Genomic DNA, 23,682 nt, shown 5'->3' on the forward strand with positions numbered 1-23,682 from the left:
CTTTAATACTTTTATTAATGGCATGATTTAGAATGTGATTGGTTAACTGTGAACACAGCTACAGCCACCATTGTGAGACTTGTTCTATAAGGGCATTGTAGTTTTTTTATTATTTAAAATGTTCCTTGTTTTTTTGTTTTTTTTGTTTGTCTGATGATCACACTTCAGATGGAAAAAGACTGACATTTAAATTTTTGTTATTTCTTTCTTTACCTTTCAAAAACCTGTAATTTCATGAGGTAAGTAGACTTTTAATACCCACTGAATCTCTAAATAGTAGTCACTGTCACAGGTTATGTCAAAAAGCAAATGTTAGCAAACGCTTGGTCAGCTGTGGTCAGCTTTTGCTCACCTTCAGCCATCCTTCAGTTCCACTAAAATTGCAAGACAATTGGAGATACTTAAAATGTACCATTATATTATTATACCATAGTGCCTAATGTAAGAGGAGGTGGAGGAGGGATAATGGTCTGGGGCTGTCTTTTAGGGTTTAGGCAGGGCCCTTAGGTTCCAGTGAAGGGTTGTCTTAATGCTACAGGATACAAATAATTTTGGACAACTGGGTGCTTCCTTCTTTTTGGCAACAGTTTGGAGAAGGTCCTTTCCTGTTCTTTAATAAATGTGCATAAGTGCATAAAGTGAGGTCCATAAAGACATGGTTTGATTAGTTTTGTGTGGAGGAACTCAAGTGGCCTGCATACAGCCCTAACTTCAACTTCATTGAACATCTTTGTAAAGAATTGAAACACAGACTGGAAGACTGACTTTCTTGTCCAACATCAGTGCCTGGCCTCACAAATGGACTTTTGGCAAAATTAGCACAAATTCATCAACTTTATTTAATCAACATATTCTAAATATCCAATGAATGCTGGCAATTAAAATATATATAACAAAGGAATATAAACAGAGAAGTGACCTAACTACACAACTACACACAATGATAACTACCCTATATATTACCCTAAAGTTTTGAACATGAAGAGACAATAACCAAAAAGGTTGTTTACAAATTAAAGCACAGTGAATTCTAATAAAAATATTTAAGGGTCAGCTTAGTTTTGCCAAATAAGATTATAGTTAATTAGTTCCATTAATGAAATAGTTTGGTGAGACTCAATCTACATTATTCATTTTTTTCTGAATTATCTTTGTTCTTCACAAATCATTCAAGTTGGACAATCTTCATTAGTTTTTTTGCCCTATAAAACTAATGCAATCTTGCATTTCCCTTTCAATCCTCTTTGTTCATAAACTAAAGGTCTAACACAGGTCATCATGATGTTGCATTTTAGGGAAACAAGAACCAGGAATAGAAACGGCAAAGAAGGAACTTCTTTGATGGCTTTGAGATTCAGAAGCTATAGGATAAACATTTAGAAATTGTAGATTCCAGATGTTGTTTTAATAGCATAGTGCCTTGAATGGAAAATCACAAATATTAGTCCTATCAGTATTTTTCACTACTATTCCTTTAGCATTATGTCTCTTAAGACATGTCATGGCTTCTGCGTCAAAAGAAAATACAAGGCATACATATATCTACCACTGTACCCTACAAGGCTTGAGACTGAACGCTTAATAGGCAATATGTCTCATTAAGAGAGTTAGTCGAACAACCTAGCGGTGCAATTAGCTGTTCTGATTAGATCAGCAGCAGTTTCCTCTCTGAACCAAGGGTGCTCTGTGATACTTTAAAGAAACAGAAAAGTAAAAATGTTACTTTAATAATTCAGACACAGCATGCAATTTTAAACAACTGTCCTATTTAACTCTATTATCTAATTTGCATTGTTCTTTTGGTATTCTTTTTTGAAAAGCATACCTATGTAGGCTCACGAGAAGCAACACACTACTGAGAGCTTCCTTCTGATTGGTGGCTGCACATATATGCTTCATTTAACCCCCAGTAGCGCATTTCTGCTTCTTCAACAAAAAATACTAAGATAATTAAGTAACTGTGATAATAGACACCAGTTGAAAAGTTGTTTAACACTGTATGCTCTACCTGAATCGTGAAAGAAAAATTTGAATGTCGTGTCCCTTGTAACTATGTGTTCAACCACTTTGTGGGTGTTAAACACACAGGTGCAGCGTCCCTAGTGATACAATTACATGCTCAAATGTATTAGTTATTTCATAACTATAATGGCCCTTTATTAATGTGCAGCAACATGGAACGTAAAAATGATAATGCAGCAACACAGAACTAAATTATATGCAGGAACATCCACAGTTAAAATGAGCTTCTTTCCAAAGCATGTATCCCCATTATCCACCTTAATAATGTCATGGGGTAGATTTATTAAAGGGCCATAATACCCAAATGTTTAAACACTTGAAAGTGATGCAGCATAGCTGTAAAAAGCTGACTAGAAAATATCACCTAAACATCTCTATGTAAAAAAGAAAGATATTTTACCTCAAAAGTTCCTCAGTAGCCACCTCCCATAGTAAAGGATTTCTAAGCAGCATTTTAGTGTGTCTGTCCTGGGACATCTGAAGGGACTAGCATCGTGCACTCTCATATTATTTCACCAATCAGGTAAAGGAAGCTTACTATGAAAACTCATGAGAGTTAAGTCAAATCTCATGAGATCACAGTAAGAGTTCATGACCTTAGCACTGCTGATGCTGATTGGCTGCTGTTCATTTCTTCATTTTTTTAAATTTTTTACCTGCAGCTGGGAGAAGGTGAAGTATAACTTTTTACACAGAACTTACTCTGCTGAGCTGAGGAAATTCTGAGGTAAAATATCTTCCTTTTTTACATAGAGATGCTCAGGGGATATTTTCCTGTCAGCTTTTTACAGTTATACTGCATCAGTTTCAAGTGATTTAGCATGTGAGTATTATGTCCCTTTAAGCTGCACGCACAGCTTTTAAGAAGCAGAAACTCCTTTTTTTGACTCTCTGCCACCTCATAAGTGTCCAAATGAAACACCCTGACACTTGCTTGTTTGTGGTGATTGACATACGGCATTGCACAAGAAAGCTCTTCTTGCACACCTGTCCGCCTGCAATCATGATCAATTTTGCCCATTAGGTGAGCTACGGTAGACTTCTCACATTCTTCATCAGAAGGAGGCTGAACACAGAGTACATTAACCACAAACTGTATCATACAGGAGAAATCTGTCCAAGGTTCTTTAATTTGTAACAAAACAGCATTTTTAAAGTTTAAGGCACTTTAGCTCTTGGTGTTGAGAGAATCATCAAACATTTGGGCTAAGGAAAATTAATCAAGCAATCAATTAATGTTATACACTCATTAAAACTTTGCTGGAAGGAACTGAAGGGTAGTATCATATATTGTGTATAGATTTGGTCATCTTAAAGAAAATGTCAACATCTGAGAATAGTAAAACTATGTATGCGTACATCATTGTGTCAGAAAAGCTAAGGCGTGTACAAGTAATAACACAACATGCTGACAATTGGTGTACAAAAATGTCACTAGAAAATAATGGTGCATCAAACAAACTTGCAGTTCCTCTGTGAGTAATCATTTCATTAGAATAATGCTCATCAACAAATATTAAGTGCATAATTCAGAATATAATCTGTCTATTCAATACACTTACCTTGACTTTTAATGTTGTGCTGACTGAATCTCCAAACTGGTTAGTAGCTGTAATTGTAACATTGTAAACAGAGTCATTTTCTTGATCTCCTGGGGGAAGATAAACCGAGGGCAGCTCTAGGTTTGGGCCACAATACAGCTGAGATTCTAAAACCACCAAACAAAAATACACTCTATATTAGTTGAATAAGGGATTACATTTTATAAGCATATTACTTTTATTCTTGCATTTCGTTTTCTTGTGATGTGTAATTCCATCAGCATTTATTTCATCATTACTGTATTTGTATTACATTTCTACTGGTTCCTTAGATGAAGTCCAGTTTAATTCCCAAACATCCTTTTCTAGGATTTGGCTACTATAATTTGGATAACAAACCATTATTTTCTTACTCAACTAAAGATATGCTTTAGGCATTACTAGCATCACATTATTCTGAAAATGTTTAATTCTGAGTCTCTTATAACTTACCTGGACCAATGTGGGTGATATTTGCTTAAAACAAAATTCACAAGAGATGGGATATGCAAAGTTCTAGCTTCAATATATTAAAAATGCATTTGCTAGGGGGGTGGAGTTAACCGCCGAAGAGACCAGATGTGTTTTGCAGGAGCTCATGACTCCTATATATAATAATGGAGGTTATTTTGTAAATCTGAATCTTAATTCTCTATTAAGAGACCTATCTCAACTCCAAGACCACTGAAGGAAACGGACAGATTGAACCTGGGTCATGCTACTATCCTAGGACCTATACTAGCACCACATGTAATGGCATCTCTGACCAGTATGAGCTGCCTATGTGCCATACAGATCAACCAGTGGATCGACAACTGGGAACGTGAATCCCAAAGGCTGATAGCTGACCAAATTGGTGACCTTAAACAGCAAATGAGGGAAGTTTTCCAAAAACTACAGACACAAGCCAGGGATTGCTTTATAGGCCGCTCCACACCTATCAGAACTACATGCTGTCCACATGGACTTAAAGAGAATGAGAACAGCCGCAAAGACACAGCTGTGGTGCCTAAACTGGTGGATCTGACAACTGGTGCCTTAGAATCAGAAGCCCTTACATCTGAGAATAGCAGCTGGCTTGATCCATACGTGCGAGCTAAAACCCAATATAGTGGCCCAGGAGACAGTACAGCGGAGGCCGCAACACCAGACATTGCCCTGCACAGCGGGAGACATATTCAGACTGGGGATTATCTGGCTGATCTCTGTACAGATATCCAAAGTAATTCAGCACCAGTGTAGTGTGCTTACTGCCAGGCCTCACACCAAAGACCCAAAATCATACATAAAGGACAAAGGCAGCAGCACCACAAAAAATAATCTCCAAATTTATAAATTTGGAGATTATTTTAAGTGGTGCTGCTGCCTTTGTCCTTTATGATCTCTGTACAGAGACAGAGGAGATAGCGCTTGACCCTATTGCTAGTGTAGCACCTACCTGATCCATTTCCAGTGGCGAACCAGAGAGAGCTGCACATGTGACAGGGATCAGAACGGTCCCCAGTTTTGGATGTGCTTCTATTGTGGCAAGTGAGGGGAAAAATATCAGTCATGGCTCCATGATCGTGGTGATAGATAGAAGAAGCATAACAACATAACAGAGTGAAAGCCTCACTGTTCATAAATGGATTGCCTTCAATCTTATGAGCTTGATCTACGCTGATAAATCTTCTATCCCGGTTGTAGTGAAAATAGGTTTAGAGCGGCTGCCACTAACAGAAACAGAGTCAAAGATTCCTAGAGGCATTGGCTAAAGGGATTGCTCTACAGGTCATCAAGTCCATTACGGTCTTTGCAGCCTTAGAAGTGATATTGGCTACTTTGGAGACTTGTTTTGGTACCCCCGTAATGTTAAATGTGTGATAAGTGGACACTCACGTTTGTTTAAGGTTTCCTAGATTTACACTAATCATTTATATTTCTGACACCCAGTCTGTTTATTATGCATAATGATGTCCCTGTTGAGATATGCCCTTACTTACATAGTTCTATTCCTTCAAATCTAACTACGTGACTATATATTTGTTATTCAGGATGTGTACTAATTATGACAGGCTATATTGAGCTGGTTGTTTTTCTATGTAGAGTGACTTATTCTTCAACTTAATTGACCAATACTAGTATTAATAGGGGTAGATAATTGTTTATAGGAAGACACCCCCAATCCTGCATATTCCACATACAGGAGCCAATAGATTCTGGCAACACCACAAGTAGATGGCTATAGGCACAAGGTGTAAAAGGCAACCAGCAGATACTAGGTTCTACTATATAGAATTCAGACTTTATTCATATATATTAGTCAGAACCATGTATCATAATGAAGTCTACAATCTCAAATTGACTGTTTGTTTTTAGACACAGCCTTCTCAAAAATGTGAATATTTTTAATGTTTCTAACCAGCTTAAGATATACATTTATCGTAGTCCATTATACAAGGTAGTAATGTATAATACTTATGAGACCGCCAGGACCATATGATATAGGTAACAGATGTAACAATACGTATAATATATTGCTTAGCTATGGTGTATCAACACAACCAATAGCTAGTGACTTCTTTTTCCTTTAATAGTTACCTAAAAATTTTAGCATAAGCCTAGGCGAGATTATCCCCCTCTCTGCATGGATAGAGAAAGCTATACAACCCATAGACCTATATATACGCATACTATAACTTGAACATAATATAGAAGATTTTATTAAATGGTTAGTAAGACTACAATATATGTTATATGCTTATGTCTAATGTCCGTTATGCCTTTGCTGACTATAGTTCCTTTCTACCAGATATGTACTGCACGCTAATACATCTATGTCTCGTGTCAATATATAAGCCTAGTACCATGTCATAGTCATCTCATATATCTTCAATAAGTCACTTCCTATATCGAGACTTGAGAAAAGTTATTGAGCACTATTTACTTTCCACTACTTTGGCGTTAGTTGAGATTTTAGCCGCTACTTAGTATGAGATCCAGAGTGGACATGAGTCTTTACAATACCCGAATTGCAATCCAGTAGCATTTATATTCTTATTTGGTACACCATCTTCCAGTTTCTATTATATATAATTCTGTTAGCACCTATAATATATACCTTTACTTTACCCCCCCTCCATTGCTTACTAGATAAGCATAGGAAAGTGCATCTCTTCAAAATGTTATTTTACTTTTCTCCCTGTCCCCCTTAAACTCTCCATCTGTTAAAGTTACTGTTTTAGAGGTCCATTAGAGACCTTAGTTTAATATTTGGAGGGAATGTTAATAAGTGGTATAATTATAGTTGAAGGGGACATTTGATCAGATCTATAGGTAAAACATTTTAAAAATGAGATGCCGTGCTCTCTGCTTAACTTTTTATACAGACACATATCTTGAGATTTTTATGTAACTCCTTAACATGTAATATTCTATGATAACTTTTACAGGATACCATACTCTGTACTTTTTGTGTTACTTCTTGACGTCTGTATATCTCGCTGTAAGATAAGCTCAAGAAATGCCATCTATTGTTCTGTATCATCTCAATAAAAACTTTATTAAAAAAAAATGCATATGCTAGATTAACTAAAGAACTAGAAAAGGTTAGTTTCACAATAATGCTGCTTACTTATCTTGGGGTAGAAACAATAAGTGATAGAGACCCTTTCATCCTTGGTACACGAGTTTGATAGGGAACATGGAGTGGTGCAGGAGATCTGGAAGCTGGTCAGTAATGTGCCTTCCTCTGGCGTTATGATACAATTCGGAATCTCTGGAGGGGGCAAGGTGCTCACAACAAAAATATCCTCTCCATATTCATATGCATTCATGGCTATTGATAAAGCACAAGATAATTTGTAAGACTCAGAAAGTATAAAACATTAGGCATATTTTATTTTCTCACCTTGAAGGGATAAGAGAAAAAACTAAATTTATGCTTGCCTGTTCATTTTTTTTTTCCTGGCATGGGGAGTCCAGGAGTCCATTCAATTACTGTTGGGAAATTCTCCTCCTGGTTACCAGGCAAAGAACACCCCAGCCAGAGCTTAAAGGGACAGTCAACACCAGAATTTTTGTTGTTTAAAAAAATAGATAATCCCTTAATTACCAATTCCCCAGTTTTGCATAACCAACACAGTTATAATTATACACGTTTTACCTCTGTAATTACCTTGTATCTAAGCCTCAGCAGACTGCCCCCTTATTTCAGTTCTTTTGACAGACTTGCATTTTAGCCAATCAGAGCTGTCTCCATGGTAAATTCACCTGCATGAGCTCAATGTTATCTATATGAAATATGTGAACTAATGCCCTCTAGTGGTGAAAAACTATCAAAATGCATTTAGATTAGAGGCGGCCTTCAAGGTCTAAGAAATTAGCATATGAACCTCCTAGGTTTAGCTTTCAACTAAGAATACCAAGAGAACAAAGCAAAATTGGTGATAAAAGTAAATTGGAAAGTTGTTTAAAATGACATGCCCTATTTGAAACATGAAAGTTTTTTTTTGGACTTGACTGTTCCTTTAAGTATTGTCTCACTACCTATACTCCCCCGGTCATTCAGCCGAGGGAATAAAGGAAAGGTAGGAGAACACTAGGGTATATAGGTGCCTGAAGGTTATATAAAACAATTTCCGTCTTAAATAGACTTACAGGGCAGGTCGTGGACTCTCCATGCCAGGAAAGAAAATAATAATTTATTAGGTAAGCATAAATTTTGTTTTCTTTCCAATGGCATGGAGAGTCCACAAGTTCATTTAACTACTGTTGGGAAACCAATACCCAAGCTAGAAAGGACACAAAATGGATAGGGAGGGAGAATAAAAGGCAGGCGGACTTAAACTGAAGGCACCCCCGCTTAAAGAACCTTTCTCCCAAAGGAAGCCTCAGCTGAGGCATACACATCAAATTTGTAAAATTTTGAAAAGTTATGTAAAGAAGACCAAGTAGCCGCCTTACAGTTTTGTTCCATGGAAGCTTCATTCTTTTGAAGAAACAACATGAGTAGAATGAGCCGTAATTCTCTCAGGAGGCTTCTGCCCAGCTTCCTCATAAGCCAAATGAAGGAGTCTCCTCAGTCAAAAAGAGAGAGCTATTGCAGTAGCTTTTTGACCATTACGCTTAAAAGCATAAAACACAAACAAGGCAGAAGACTGCCTAAAATCCTTAGTAGCCTGGAGATAGAACTTTAAGGCACGTACCACATCCAGATTGTGAAGGAGACATTCCTTTTGAGAAGAAGGATTAGGACAAAAGGAAGGAACTACGATCTCCTGATTGATATTACAATCAGAAACCACCTTAGGAAGAAAACCCATCTTTGTATGAAGAACAGCCTTATCTGCGTGGAAAATAAGATAAGGAGGGTCACACTGTAAGGCAGATAACTCTGAGACACTACACGGAGAAGAGATAGCCAACAAGAACAAAACTTTCCAAGATAAAAGTTAAATATCTACAGAATGCATAGGCTCAAATGGAGCCCCTTCAAGAACACAAAGAACTAAATTAAGGCTCCAGTGAGGAGCAACACATTTAAACACAGGCCTGATTCTGACCAGGGCCTGAACAAAAGACTGAACATCAGGCAGATTGGCTAAGTTCGTGTGTAACATAACCAAAAGGGCAGAGATCTGGCCTTTTAGAGAACTAGCAGATAAACCTTTCTCCAAACCCTTTTGGAGAAAAAACAGAATTTGAGGAACTCTCACCTTCTGCCAAGGGAAACCTTGAAGCTTGCAGCATGATAGATAGGTGAGCCAGACCTTATGATATGTCCGACGAATAATGGGTTTACAAGCCTGGATCAGGGTGTCAATAACCCATACCTGAGAACCACCTCTTAGAAAGAACTAATGTTCAATCTCCACGCAGTCAGCTTCAGAGAATATAGATTTTGGTGAAGAAACGGATCTTGAAGAAGAAGTTCCTTCCTCAACAGTAACATCCACAGGGGAGAATGAAATCTTTACAAGATCCGCAAAACAAATCCTGTTAAGCCAGGCTGGAGCAATTAAGATCACCAAGGCCCGCTCCGGTTTGATGCGGGCTATGACTCTGGGAAGAAGGGCAAATGGGGGGAAGACATCAGATTGAACTCGCACGACACTGCTAATGCATCCACCAGCACTGCCTGAGGGTCCCTTGATCTGGACCCGTAACTGGGCAACTTGGTATTGAAATGAGACGCCATGAGGTCTATTTCCAGAACACCTCACTCGAGGGTAATTTCCAAGAATACTTCCGGATGAAGATCCCACTCCCCTGGATGGAAAGTTTGTCTGCTCAGATAGTCCGCTTCCCAGTTGTCCACTCCCGGAATATGAATGGCCTAAATGTGACAACTGTGAGACTCTGCCCACTGATGGATGCGAGAGACCTCCTTCATAGCCAGGGAACTTAGAGTTCCACCCTGATAATTGATATAAGCCACCAATGTTATGTTGTCTGATTGAAATCTGATAAACCGGAAAGAACTCAGTTGAGGCCACGCTACCAGAGCATTGAAGATTGCTCTCAACTCCAGAATGTTTATTGGGAGAACAGATTCCTCTGGCAACCAGGATCCCTGAGTTCTTAAGGAACCCCAAACTGCTCCCCAGATGGCATCCATAGTCACAATCTCAGAAGTTAGTCTCAAGAAGCACATGCCTTGTGACAGATGATCCTGACAGATCCACCAAGAGAGAGATTCTCTTGTGTGGTGGTCTAGGACAATTCTCTGAGATAGATCTGAATTATTGCTGTTCCATTGTCTGAGCATACATAGTTGAAGAGGTCTCAGATGGAAGCGAGCAAAAGGAATAATGTCCATTGTAGCCTCCATGAGACCAATTATCTCCATACACTGATCTCCATGTGAGATCTTGCCAAAAGAAAAGATGGAGCCTGAACCAAGATATCCTCCAGGTACGGAGCCATAGCGTTTCCTTGAGTCCTTGCTACTGCTAAAAGAGCCCCTAAGACATTCGTAAAGATTCTGGGGGCTGTAGCCAGACAAAATGGAGGGGCTACAAATTGAAAATATTTGTCTAGAAAGGCAAACCGCAGAAATTTAAAGTGTTCCTTTTGGATAGGCATATGAAGGTATAACTGACCTTCCTGGACCAATGGAAGAATCGATCTGATGGCTTCCAAATTTATTGAAAATCTTTAGATCCAGAATAGGGTGAAAGGTTCCCTCCTTTATGGGAACAATAAAAAAGGTTTGAATAAAACACTAGGCCCCGTTCTGCAGGAGGGACAGGAACAATGACTCCCAGGGAAGATAAGTCTTTTAAATAGCTTAAGAATGCCTCTCTTTTTACAGGATGTGAAGAGAGTCTTGATAGGAGAAACCTGCCTCTTGGAGGAGGACAAGACTTAAACCTATCTTCTAACCCTGTGAGACCACTTCCACTGCCCAAGGATCTAGAACGTCTTGAATCTAGGCCTCTCAAAAAAAGGACAGTCTGCCCCCTACATGAACGAATTCCAGATTGGTGGCCGCCCCTTCATGCTGACTTATTGTCAGAGGAAGGCTTCTTGGACTGCTTATTTTTGTTCCAAGACTGGTTAGGCTTCCAGGAAGACTTGGGTTGATCAGCCTTGGATGAGGAAGAAGATTTGTGTCCCTTGAAGTTGTGAAAGGAATAAAAATTAGATTGACGACCCTTAGGTTTAACCTTCTTATCCTGAGGAAGGAAGGCCCCTTTTCCATCAGTCACAGTGGATATAATGGAATCAAGACCAGGACCAAATAGAGACTTCCCCTTAAAAGGTCAAGAAAGAAGTACTGACTTAGAGACCATGTCTGCTGACCAAGACTTCAACCATAAGGCCCTAAGAGACAGGACAGCAAAACCTGAGGACTTAAAACTCAGGTGAACAACCTGCATATTAGCATTGCAAATAAGGGAATTGGCTAACTTTAAAGCCTTTATTCGATTCTGAATCTCCTCCAAAGGAGTTTCCTTTAAAAACAATTTAGATAAGGAGTCACACCAGTAAGTTGCGGCTCCAGCGACTGCTGCAATACTTGCAACCAGTTGCCAAAGAAAACTTAGTTGAAGACAAATTCTTCTTAAGTACCTCTCTAATTTTCTATCCATGGGGTCCTTAAAAGAAGTACTATCCTCCAGAGGAATAGTAGTTCTCTAAGCCAAGGTGGAAATAGCTCCATACACCTTAGGAATAGAATTCCATAACTCTAGGGTAGAGTCAGAGACTGGAAGCATTCTCTTAGAATTTGGTGAAGGAGAAAAAGGAATCCCCGGCTTCTCCCATTCCTTAGTGATGATATCAGACATATGATCTGGAACTGGGAAAACCTCCAAAGACTTGGACTTAATATCATAAACTCTATTTAGTTTTGAAACCTTAGAAGTTTCCAATGGTTTGGACTCCAGAATATCCAAGGTAGCTAAAACCTCCTTAAAGGGACAAGTTACTCAAAACTTTTCTCCACCTTTAATTTGTTCCCAATGAGCCACTTTACCTGCTGGAGTGTATTAAATTGTTTAAAAGTATTTCCATTACCCTTATATTGGCATTTGAAATGTGTATTTAGCCTGTGGTATCCCCACCCATCCTGAAAGTTTTTGGCCTTAAGGCCAAGCTATTTAAGGCCGCCCCTAACATCGCTGCCACCTACATTACACTTATTAACCCCTAATCTGCCGCCCCTAACATCGCCGCAACCTGCATTACACTTATTAACTCCTAATCTGCCGCCCCTAACAGCGCCGCCACCTACATTACACTTATTAACTCCTAATCTGTCGCCCCTAACATCGCCGCCACCTACATTACGCTTATTAACCCCTAATCTGCCACCCCCAAAGTCGCAGCCACTATACTAAAGTTATTAACCCCTAAACTTAACCCTATTGCAATCAGCCAATAGGATTGAGCATCAGCCAATAGGATTTTTTCACCTTTAATTCCGATTGGCTGATAGAATTCTATCAGCCAATCGGAATTCAAGGGGCACCATCTTGGATGACGTCATTTAAAGGAGAATTCATTCTTGAAGAGCCGTCGTCAGAAGAGGATGCTCCGCGCCGGATGTCTTGAAGATGGAGCCGCTCCGCGTTGGAAGGATGAAGATAGAAGATGCCATCTGGATGAAGACTTCTGCCCGTCTGGAGGACCACTTCTTGCCGCTTGGATGAAGACTTCTCCTGGCTTCGTTGAGGATGGATGTCCGGTCTTAAAAAACTGTAAGTGGATCTTCAGGGGTTAGTGTTAGGTTTGTTTAAGGGTTTATTGGGTGGGTTTTATTTTTAGCTTAGGGTTTGGGCAGAAAAAGAGCTAAATGCCCTTTTAAGGGCAATGCCCATACAAATGCCCTTTTCAGGGCAATTGGGAGCTAAAAGTTTTTTAGATAGGATTTTATTTGGGGGGTTTGGTTGTGTGGGTGGTGGGTTTTACTGTTGGGGGGTTGTTTGTATTATTTTTTTACAGGTAAAAGAGCTGATTTCTTTGGGGCAATGCCCCGCAAAAGGCCCTTTTAAGGGCCATTGCTAGTTTATTGTAGGCTAGGGTTTTTTTTATTTTTGGGGGGCTTTTTTATTTTGATAGGGCTATTAGATTAGGTGTAATTAGTTTAAATATTTGATCATTTCTTTTTATTTTGTGTAATTAAGTGTTTTTTTTTTATTTTTTGTAATTTAGTTAATTGTATTTAATTAATGTAATTTATTTAATTGTAGTGTAAGGTTAGGTGTTAGTGTAACTCAGGTTAGGTTTTATTTTACAGGTAAATTTGTATTTGTTTTAGCTAGGTAGCTAGTAAATAGTTAATAACTATTTACTAACTATTCTACCTAGTTAAAAAAAATACAAACTTGCCTGTAAAATAAAAATAAAACCTAAGATAGATACAATGTAACTATTAGTTATATTGTAGCTAGCTTAGGGTTTATTTTATAGGTAAGTATTTAGTTTTAAATAGGAATTATTTAGTTAATGATAATAATTTTTATTTAGATTTATTTTAATTATATTAAAGTTAGGGGTGTTAGGGTTAGGCTTAGGGTTAGGTTTAGGGGTTAATAACTTTAGTATAGTGGCGGCGATGTTAGGGACAGCAGATTAGGGGTTAATAACAGTAATGTAGGTTGCGGCGATGTTAGGGACAGCATATTAGGGGTTAATAATATGTAACTAGTGTTTATGATGCGGGAGTGCAGCGGTTTAGGGGTTAATATGTTTATTATAGTGGCGGCGATGTCCGTAGCGGCAGATTAGGGGTTAATAATTTTATTTTAGTCTTTGCGTTGCGAGAGGGCCTCAGTTTAGGGGTTAATAGGTAGTTTATGGGTGTTAATGTACTTTTTAGCACTTTAGTTATGAGTTTTATGTTACGGCTTTATAACATAAAAGCCATAACTACTGACTTTCAGTTTATGGTATGGATCTTGACGGTATAGGCTGTACCGCTCACTTTTTGGCCGGACAGGCAAACTCGTAATACCGCCGCTGTGAAAGTCCCATTGAAAAAGGACTTTATGAAAGCTGCAGTAGTTACGATGCGTTATGGCCAAAAAAGTGTGCGGGACAGATATACCTGCAAGACTCGTAATACCAGCGGTAGTGAAAAAGAGCCATAACAATGCTTTTTCACTCATACCATATCATAGGCGAAAATTAGGTAACTCATATACACAAATAAGCCTTAAAAAGCAAATCTCATACATTTTATACTCTGCAGCTGGTAAAAAAAAGTAATTGGACACACATTAAGGGAAAAATTTTTTTATAGTATACTGTCCCTTTAAATAATAAACAGAAGTGATCAAGTTTAAATCTAAAATTAACCTCTTCAGACTCCACTGGATTGTCTGAATCAGAGTTAGAATCAGAGATCTCACCCTCAGAAGCAGCTGAGGAATGGTCTTCCTTGAGAAATCTGGGATAAGCTGACCAACGCAGCATTGTCATTTGATGAGTTTCCCAAGTCAAAGGAAACATGTTTAATTTTTCTCTTACCTGCTAAAGGTAAGGAGCTCAGCGTCGCAGAAATAGATGATTAAATGTGTGCTGCAAAGTCTCCTGGTAAAAAAAGATTCCCCCAGATACAGACTTTTTAGACTTAGATTTTAACATTTTTTTAAAGGCATAAAGAACATAATTGGGCTGGAGGAAGTACTTGAACCTCTTCACAATATAAACACTTATCTGCAACAGGCAGATAAATAGGATTCTGTTCTATATCCATTTTATTTCCTAGTGAGTCAATTGAGTCCCAACAGAAATACATTTGTACACATATATCTTAAAAATAAATTCACAGTGTCTATAAGCCAGCCGTTATTTCATTTAGAAATAAGATGTGTCAGGGTACCTGTGAATGACATTAAATAAACTACATATGTATCAAATAAATTTTGATATTTGATGTCAGCTAAGATCGCCCTTGACATGAGTTGTGTGGGCTATAACCAAAATAGACCAACCCCCCTTCTTCTTCTTCTTGGTTACTCAGGAGAGAACAAAGGATTTAAACCTTTGTATAGATAAGACCGATGGGTCACTTCAAAGTAAATATTAGCATTATGGAGCCCTCAGATGTATATGCCCATATATGGGTTTCCTGCCCAGGATGGGTAATAAAACTTACAGGCCCCCTGTAAGGAACAGACAGTCCGACTGTAAGAATAGTGGAATATACAAACATTCTCAAAAGATGTGGCTCATATCATCTAAGTGTAAATTGTCCCTGCAGAGTTTCCCATACGGAGCTCCCTAATAAGCTGGCATTTTAAGTCTCTGTATGACATGATGAACTAGATCTCAGATAAAGGAATTGTGCCTAATCTTCAACATAATTTAAAATACACAGATCATATTAAAAACATATATATATATATATATATATGAAAATTAAAGATACAAAAAGAGAAGAAACAGGGCGCAACCCCTCTAAGTGCAGTATGTAGGATAAAATAATATATTTATTTGATGTCACAATTTAAAACTCACAAGATATGACCTCAAACAGTATGAGGTATGTTAAAGGCACCAGGGAACCATATAGGTCTCTCAAAGATATTGCATCAGAGTTCCATATAGGCAAAGGCTCGCAGAAGTCATGTGTAGGATAGACATATACACTCGTAGTTCCACGGCACTACTCACGATTTCCAGCCTAAGTTAGGTCCTTCAAATGTCCCCAAATAGGAGAGTTCAGTATAACAAGTACGATTACTCTGTTAAAATGTGCCACACAAAACTATCAAGTCAGCTGTTAGCAAGCATCAAAAGCCGGCAAGTTGTATCTGGTGTATCTGGTAACGTATAAAAGGTTGTTTCATACTTTTATATTTAAATCAAAGGTATTTTGTTGCTACAGTTAAATTACAGTTAAATATCCATAGTCCTGTATAGTTTTAACTAGTCACAAATGCTAAATAACTTTAACGCTAAGATAAAGGAGAGAGTAATTCATTTGCTAGATAAAGGTCTTATGTATTTCATATCTCTAAGTCAGGCTTATTATTGTAAGTAAATCTCTCTGGTGTGTATTAAGTTATTTGCACCTATATATTTTAGAATTTGTCTTATTGTAGCTAAATAAATGGCTGTTTGCATTAATAATATATCCAACTTCTGATATTTTATTGTGTTATTTTAATGCGAGTAAAGTTAATTTTAAAGGTATATATTTTATGTAAAGAATATTATAACAGCATAAGCGTGTATAATTTGATTCATAATCTGGTCTCTACATAAATATATTGCAATGTGTATATAAATTTTAACTAATCTAAAGAATTTAGGAATAAATATTAAAGGGACATGAAACCCAAATTTTTTCTTTCATGATTTAGAAAGAGCATGCAATTTTTTTTTATATTATTTTATTTTATCCAACAGTGAGTACAAGTTCACAATAAAGAAAAAACAACATATTATTATGCTTCATCGATATAAGGCAATATTAGAGTAAGACAACAGTGAGAAAAAGGAAAAAAAGCAAAAATAAAAAAACCATAGCAGTCTTACAAGAAAGAAAATAATTGTATATTACATCTCATATACCAATTAGCTGAACTATTCAGTTTGTCTTAGTAACTCAGTGTTGGAATTTTTGCATATTTTTCTCTTATATGTTAGATCCATAATGTAATGTCTTATCTGTAAGTAAGCAAAGAAATCTTTGTTTACCAGATTATAATCTTCCCTCAATTGTGCAAAAGATTTGACACATTTTCTATCCTGATCAATTAGATAAATAATTCTGTCCAATCCATTGTTATGCCACCTATTAAAAACCGGTGAGTCTAGACCAGGTTGGAAATTCGGATTTTTAGTTAAAGGGAGATACCTTGATGCCTTAGGGCATATTGAAAGAGTTTTAGTCAATCTAGACCAAGCTTTAAGTGGATTCAGAATAAATTTAAGTTCTTTAATGCTTATTGGAAGATCTCTGGGTTCCAAGTGTGCCAAGGCCAATAATGAGTAAGGTTCACAAATATTAGACTCTAAGTCAACATTTAGAACATAATTCTTATTAGAAAACCAATCTGCTACTATGCGGACTAAAAAACAGAGATTATAGAATCTTAAATTTGGGAGTGCCAAACCTCCCATCTCTCTTAGTACTGTTAATTTGGAAAGGGCTATCTTAGCTCTTTTCCCTTGCCAAATAAATTGGCCAATTGATGAGTTTAACGACCGTATATCTCTCTCAAACAAAATTAGGGGGACATTTTGCAAAATGTAAAGCAATTTTGGAAGGAGAACCATCTTAAATAAGGCTGTACGACCAGAAATTGACAGAGGTAAGTTTTGCCAGATTTTAAGCCTTTCTTTAATATATGCTAGGATTGGGGTTATGTTCACCTTATAGAGATCTTTTAAATTTATTGGGATTTTAATTCCTAAATATTTCATAGATTCCGTTACCACTCTAAAGGGTATGTCTGTTATGCTGGTTTTATTTTTCCTAAGCCAAATTAACTCAGATTTGGTGGCATTTACTTTGTACCCTGAGAATATCCCAAACTGATCAGTGATACGCAGAAGTTTTGGGATATTTTTTTCTGTATTAGAAAGATATATAAGTAAATCATCTGCATATAATCCAATTTTTATTTCGTGATTTTGAATTTTTATACCTTCGAGCGAGCGCCTAATCTGAATTGCTAAGGGTTCTATGGCTAAATCAAATAGGAGCGGGGAGAGAGGACAGCCCTGACGAGTGCCCCTCTTCAATGCAATCGAAGAAGTAATATCATTATTAATAATCAGATTTGTAAAGGAATGGTTGTATATATTCTCCACGAATTTAGGAAAATTACCCCCAATCCCAAACTTTGTTAAAGAGAAAATTAAATGTTTATGGATTACTAAATCAAAGGCTTTTTCCGCGTCAAGTGATAAGATAGCCATGTCAGGGGGATCCTCCCTCCCCACCCCTTGAGAAGATGTTCTTTGTATATATTCCATAGTAACTAGTAGTTCTCTGATTTTTGCTGAAGAATTACGGTTATTGATAAAGCCAGCTTGGTCCGGATGGACTACTGTAGTTAAGATAGGTTGAAGTCTTTTTGCTAGAATAGAGGAGAGAATTTTGTAGTCTGAATTTAACAGTGCAATAGGTCTATAAGACTCTTTGCATGTAGGGTCCTTCCCCTCTTTCAAGATCAGAGTGGTAAGTGAAGATGCGAAAGAGGAGGAAGCCTGTTTATGTTTAATAAAAATATCATTGTAAAGGTTGCCCAGATATGGCGCTATCACTGGTATTAGAATTTTATAAAACTCGTTGGGCAATCCATCCGGGCCAGCTGCCTTACTTATGGGAAGTTTGGTGACTATTATTCCAATTTCTTCTAGTGAGATAGGTGCATTGAGTCTGGCAATCTCCTCAGGAGTGGCCGTAGGAAAGTTGATTTTGCTACAGAAATCTGTCGCTTTGTTTATATCAAATTCTTTACTAGTGTACAGTTGTTGAAAATACTGGTAAAATACCCTAGATATTTCTTCTGGGTTAATTAAAGATTTCCCATTATGTTGAATTCTGTTAATATGAAGTTTTTTATTCTCATTTTTAATTAATCTATTTAACATTTTGCCAGACTTATTACCAAATTTATGCAATTTGGCTTGCATCCTAAGCTCAGTGTTTGTTGCCTGTGTTAGATAAAAGGTATCTCTTGCTGCCTTAGCTCGTACGTATCTTGCCCAATTGAAGGGCGTTCCATCTAGTAGGTAATGATTGTAGGAATTAATCAATGAGTTACAAACTTCCCTTTCTCTTGCCCTCCTTCTTTTATTTTGGATCGCCGAGTATGCCATAATTTCTCCTCTGAGAACTGCTTTAGCAGTTTCCCAGAAAATATCAGAGCGTTCAACGTAATTGTTATTAAATTGAGCGTATTCATTGAATGTGTTCTTAAGCCATTCTTTAAATTTGAAATCATTGTAAAAGTGGTAAGGAAAAAAGAATCGATGATTCTTTGAACTCTGTTGGGTAATATTAAATTCGAGGGTAATAGGCCCATGATCCGATAAGAAGATAGGCGTTATCTCGGACTTAACTGTTATAGGACTTAGGTGATCCCCGATTAGAAACAGGTCAATCCTAGACAATGTTTTGTGCACCTTAGATAGGCAGGTAAAGTCCTGAGTGTCAGGGTTCTGATATCTCCAAATATCGCGCAGAGAAAGGGTCTGTTTAATATTATTGATTATTTTGCGCTCAAGATTATCTTTTTTCTGTTTCAAACATTTAGTGTTTTTCCTAAGTCTGTCTATGGGACATTGGGGGGCCATATTAAAGTCCCCCCCCACAATTAGATGTCCTTCAGTTCTCAGAAGGAGCTTTGTTTGTAATACGTCCCAAAATTCAGGATCAATTTTGTTTGGCCCATAGACATTGCAAATTGTATATTTTGCCTGACCTATTTTCACCTTAACCAGGACATACCTCCCCCCAGAATCGGCCTCAGAGTCCAGAATCTCCACTTGGAGTTTTTTGCCTATGAGTATTGCTACTCCTCTCTTCTTTCCTACACTCGGGGCTATAAAAACTTCTCTTACCCAAGATGATTTTAATTTTAGTGATTCCTCTAAGTTTAAGTGAGTTTCCTGTAATAGACCAATATCCGTCTGAGTTTTTCGTAGGTGTGCCAGAATTGCTTTGCGTTTAATAGGGGAAGAAATTCCCCCTACGTTCCATGATACAATTTTAAATTTTTCCGAATTTTGTGTCATTTTTCTCTAACATATATAGGAAAGGTAAAAAAAGAAAAAGAAACAACAAAAAAAAAAAAAAAAAAAAAAAAAAAAAAAGGAAGAAACAAAAAAAGGGGGAGGGGGGAGGAGTTGGGGGAGGGGAGGGGTCCCATTTTCCCCCAGGATTACCATCGCCATAACCTGCTTCTAGAATTAATACCATATAAAAGAGAAAAAAACAGCATGGAGCCACTTGTGTAAAGTCGTTAATCATAATTTGTCCCTATGTCTAACCAGCAAGAGACTTAAGAAGGTTTTCAGCTATTTGAACATCTTCAGTAATATGTGTTGTTCCATTCAATATCACTTTCAATTTTGAGGGGTAAATCAGAACCGCCCTATACCCTTGTTGTATAAATTTTGAACAAATCGGGGATAATTCCCTTCTTTTTAAAGCAGTGTCTGCCGAAAAGTCTTGGAAAATCATAATTTTATTGCCCTCTATCATAATCGGTTGATTCTTTCGTGAATACTGTAACAAAAGGTCTTTATCCTTATAATTAAGGAGTCTGGCTATAACCGGCCGATTTCTGCTACTGTTATTACCTTCTGATCGAGGGGGGCCTATCCTGTGGGCTCGCTCTACTATCATCGGGGGGTATGAGGAGGGAATTTTTAAAGCTTTAGTGAGAGTATCGGATATGAAAGTATCAAGGTTTTCAAATTGTTTAGTTTCAGGCAGACCAATTATTCTAAGGTTATTCCGTCGTGAACGGTTTTCAAGGTCCTCTAGTCTATTCATGATTTTTTGTAGTTTTTTATCAGCATTCTCAATTTTGGAATTATGAATAATTGTTTGATCTTCCAGATCCGATACTCTCTGTTCTACTTCTTGGAGTCTGTTTGAAAATTGCCGCACCTCTTGGGTTAAGGAGGAGATATCATTCTTAATTTCGGTTTTGAGGGTTTCAAAATTAGGAGTAAGTGCTTCAGCAATATTGGTCACTAATGTCTGCATGTTAGGGTTTTCTGGCATTATTGCTAAATTTATAAGACTTGTTTGTTCGATACCTGGTTCTGGTGGATTCTTAATTTTTCGATCTCTATGCCTTCCTGTCATATTTGGGGAAGTATATTTTGGGGAGTTGGAAAGATATTTATCCATATACCGTGTGATTGTGATTTATAAGGTGTTGAATCGGGGAGGAGAAAAAAAAAAAAAAAAAGGGGGGGGGAGGGGATAGTGAAAGTGAATGTGTGGTAAAAAAAATTAATATTGGGGGGGAGTGATAGTGTACCAGTGGGGAAAGTGAAGACCCAGTATGAGGGGGCTGCAAGAGCCCGGGGGGTGCACTTGCAAAGAAGAAAACAACAAAAAAGATAATCTAAGTGAGTTTATAGTGAAAAGGTTAATTATTGATAGTTTATGTGGGAAATTGAGATTATCGTGAGTAGTGATAGAGTGAGTTTATTACGGCAGCAGGGAAATATTCCTCCCAACTCCCTGGGTTAAGAAAAAGCTAAATAACAGTAAAGCGAGAATTTTTAAATAACTCAAATAGTGAGAAAGTAATGCAAGTTATCTCCACTTATTTGTAGAGTTTAAGGTTAAGATATAACTATAAATGTAGGGTATAGGGTTATGAGCACATTTCTTTTCCTCCCTTCTCCTCAAAAGAGAGAAAAAAAAAAAAAAAAAAAAAAAAAGGGAAAAAAGAGATGACCAAAATTTGCAAAATAAGTAAATATGTACCAAATGTTCTCCCTACTTTCTGTAAGAATAAATGCAAAGATGAATACAATAACAAGAGCTCTGTTCTAATAGGTAGATAACTAGGCTTTGGGGCGAGATTTTAGTACCCAAATCTAACTTCAAAAAATAGGTATTTATATAATTTCTAGGAGGTACTATAAGGGCCCAAGGCAATTAAGCATTGGTTTTAATAGTTAGTATTGTAAATGTAAATCACATCAGCAATCATAATTACTAACTTAACAGAAATAAAATATATAAATGCAGCCAAAGAAAACCAAACTCATAGAACCTATTATTATTTTAGTTACAATTGAAATTTAACCATTATTCCTTTCCCCTTCCTCCCTCTCCCTTCCCTCTAAGGGGAAGAGTCAACTTCCACACTTCTAGGAAGAGGAAGAAAGAAAAAAAAAAAGAAAATACTCTTGACAAATGTCTCTTTCAAAGCATTAGTCTTCTGATAAATCCCATAAGGAAAGAGGGTTTTATTTTATCCAAAGTCTCAGTTTTCCACAGTATGAGCTTGTAAGCAGGGAGAAACAGGACATATAAAATGTTATTGCTATATTAAGCCTTCCGATATTTCACTTCCTTGCTTCCTTGAATTATGTAGGCTATTAAGTAAGTAAGTACTCCTCTTCTGTTTCCCCTTTCGTATATTGGTTTATATGAGCAGTCATTTACAGCTTGAGGATAAGGTGTTCCTAAGGTTAAGCCTGACTATGCGACCAATGTTCACAATTTAATTAGGAATTAGTTTCGCCGTCTGGACACAGCTGCACAGTGAAACTTACCCTCGCCTCCGCACACCCGTCATCCCTCTATTGAAGTTTAAAGAGCCGGAATAGTTGCAGCGGTGCCGGTAAGGAGCAGGTACTCTGGAAGCCACCTTATAGACAACCCGGTGTCCAAGGATTCTTTGCGCTGACAGCGTATCCCGCACCCCTCTCACGCAGCACCGGTGGGAGAGGGGGGGGGGGAGGACAGAGGCAGGGGAGCTGCGGTAATCCGTCTCGTATCTCTCGCTGATCTTGTTATCCAGCGAGACTCTCAATGCCTCCTCCCACGCAACTTCGGTGGGGGAGGGGGCAGCATACGTACCGCTAGGTCCACCGGGGCAGAGGTACCTGTTCAAACAGTCCGTGGTCTTCCTGTCTCTCTCAAGAAACCGGCAGGTACAGCAAGGCAAGTTTTGAAGTCGAGACGGGTGCGGAGGGGAGGGGGGTCTTTTAGTTCCGGCAGAATATTGCCAAGTCCGTGTAGCGAAGGCTGGAGCAGGGGAGAATTCAAATGTTTGGAACCCTTTACTTTACTTTTTCCCCTTATATTTCACTCTTATCAGGTAGTCCCCAAAGAGGGGTATATTTTCTGTTTGCTATTGGCAGTTCAGTAGTGTAGATATAAGCAGGTTATGTGTCTGTTCTGCAGCAAGGCAGTGGGTTGGATTTCCACTGCAGGGCACCGGAGGAGTTGATAGAACCTGTCCAGGTAGCAGCCCCAGGTAGTGGGGAGGCGCGAAATTCCTGCCGCCAGGTGCTGTGAGACTGGAGGGAAGCTCAGCAATCAGGACCTTGCTCCTCCTCCACCAGGTGCCTCGAGTATCTAGCAAGAGCATGCAATTTTAAACAACTTTCTAACTTACTTCTATTATCTAATTTGCTTTATTCTCTTGATATTCTTTGCTGAAAAGCATATCTAGATAGGCTCAGTAGCTGCTGATTGGTGGCTACACATAGATGCCTTGTGTGATTGGCTCACCTATGTGCATTGCTATTTCTTCAACAAAGGATATATAAAAAAATGAAGCAAATTAGATAATTGAAGTAAATTGGAATGTTGTTTAAAATTGTATTCTCTACCTGAATTATGAAAGAAAAATGTTGGGTTTAGTGTCACTTTAATTTCAATTGTTTTGTACATACATTTAATTGCAGGTTATTTTAAAGAATAAATAAATTGTATTATAACCCTGCTATATACTGACAGATGGCTAAGTAAAAACATATCAATAAACCAGATGTTTATCAAATTAAAAATAAGAAGGCACCTATATATCCCTCAGTCAATACTGCTGACTGTGGAGACTTACCACCTCCTTTAGAGATAGAGAGGATTGAGTGAAAATTGCGCTATCCACTGTCTCAGTATTTATGAACACAGTGGAAGTCAGTGGAGTCT

The 23,682-nt window shown here is 37.8% G+C and overlaps 1 protein-coding gene across 1 annotated transcript in view; it reads right to left on the reverse strand.

Annotated features, from left to right (window-relative positions):
* LOC128647972 (polycystic kidney disease protein 1-like 2) overlaps positions 1-23,682 on the reverse strand; it is a 543,684-nt gene that overhangs the window by 389,176 nt on the left and 130,826 nt on the right. Inside the window, exons 14-15 of the mRNA XM_053700651.1 lie at positions 7,216-7,419; positions 3,585-3,730 (exon numbers count right to left, since the gene is read on the reverse strand). Of these exons, the coding sequence (XP_053556626.1) occupies positions 3,585-3,730; positions 7,216-7,419 (350 nt within the window). The remainder of the gene's footprint in view (positions 1-3,584; positions 3,731-7,215; positions 7,420-23,682) is intronic.

Source organism: Bombina bombina, chromosome 1 (assembly GCF_027579735.1).
Source record: "Bombina bombina isolate aBomBom1 chromosome 1, aBomBom1.pri, whole genome shotgun sequence".
Lineage (NCBI taxonomy): Eukaryota > Metazoa > Chordata > Amphibia > Anura > Bombinatoridae > Bombina > Bombina bombina.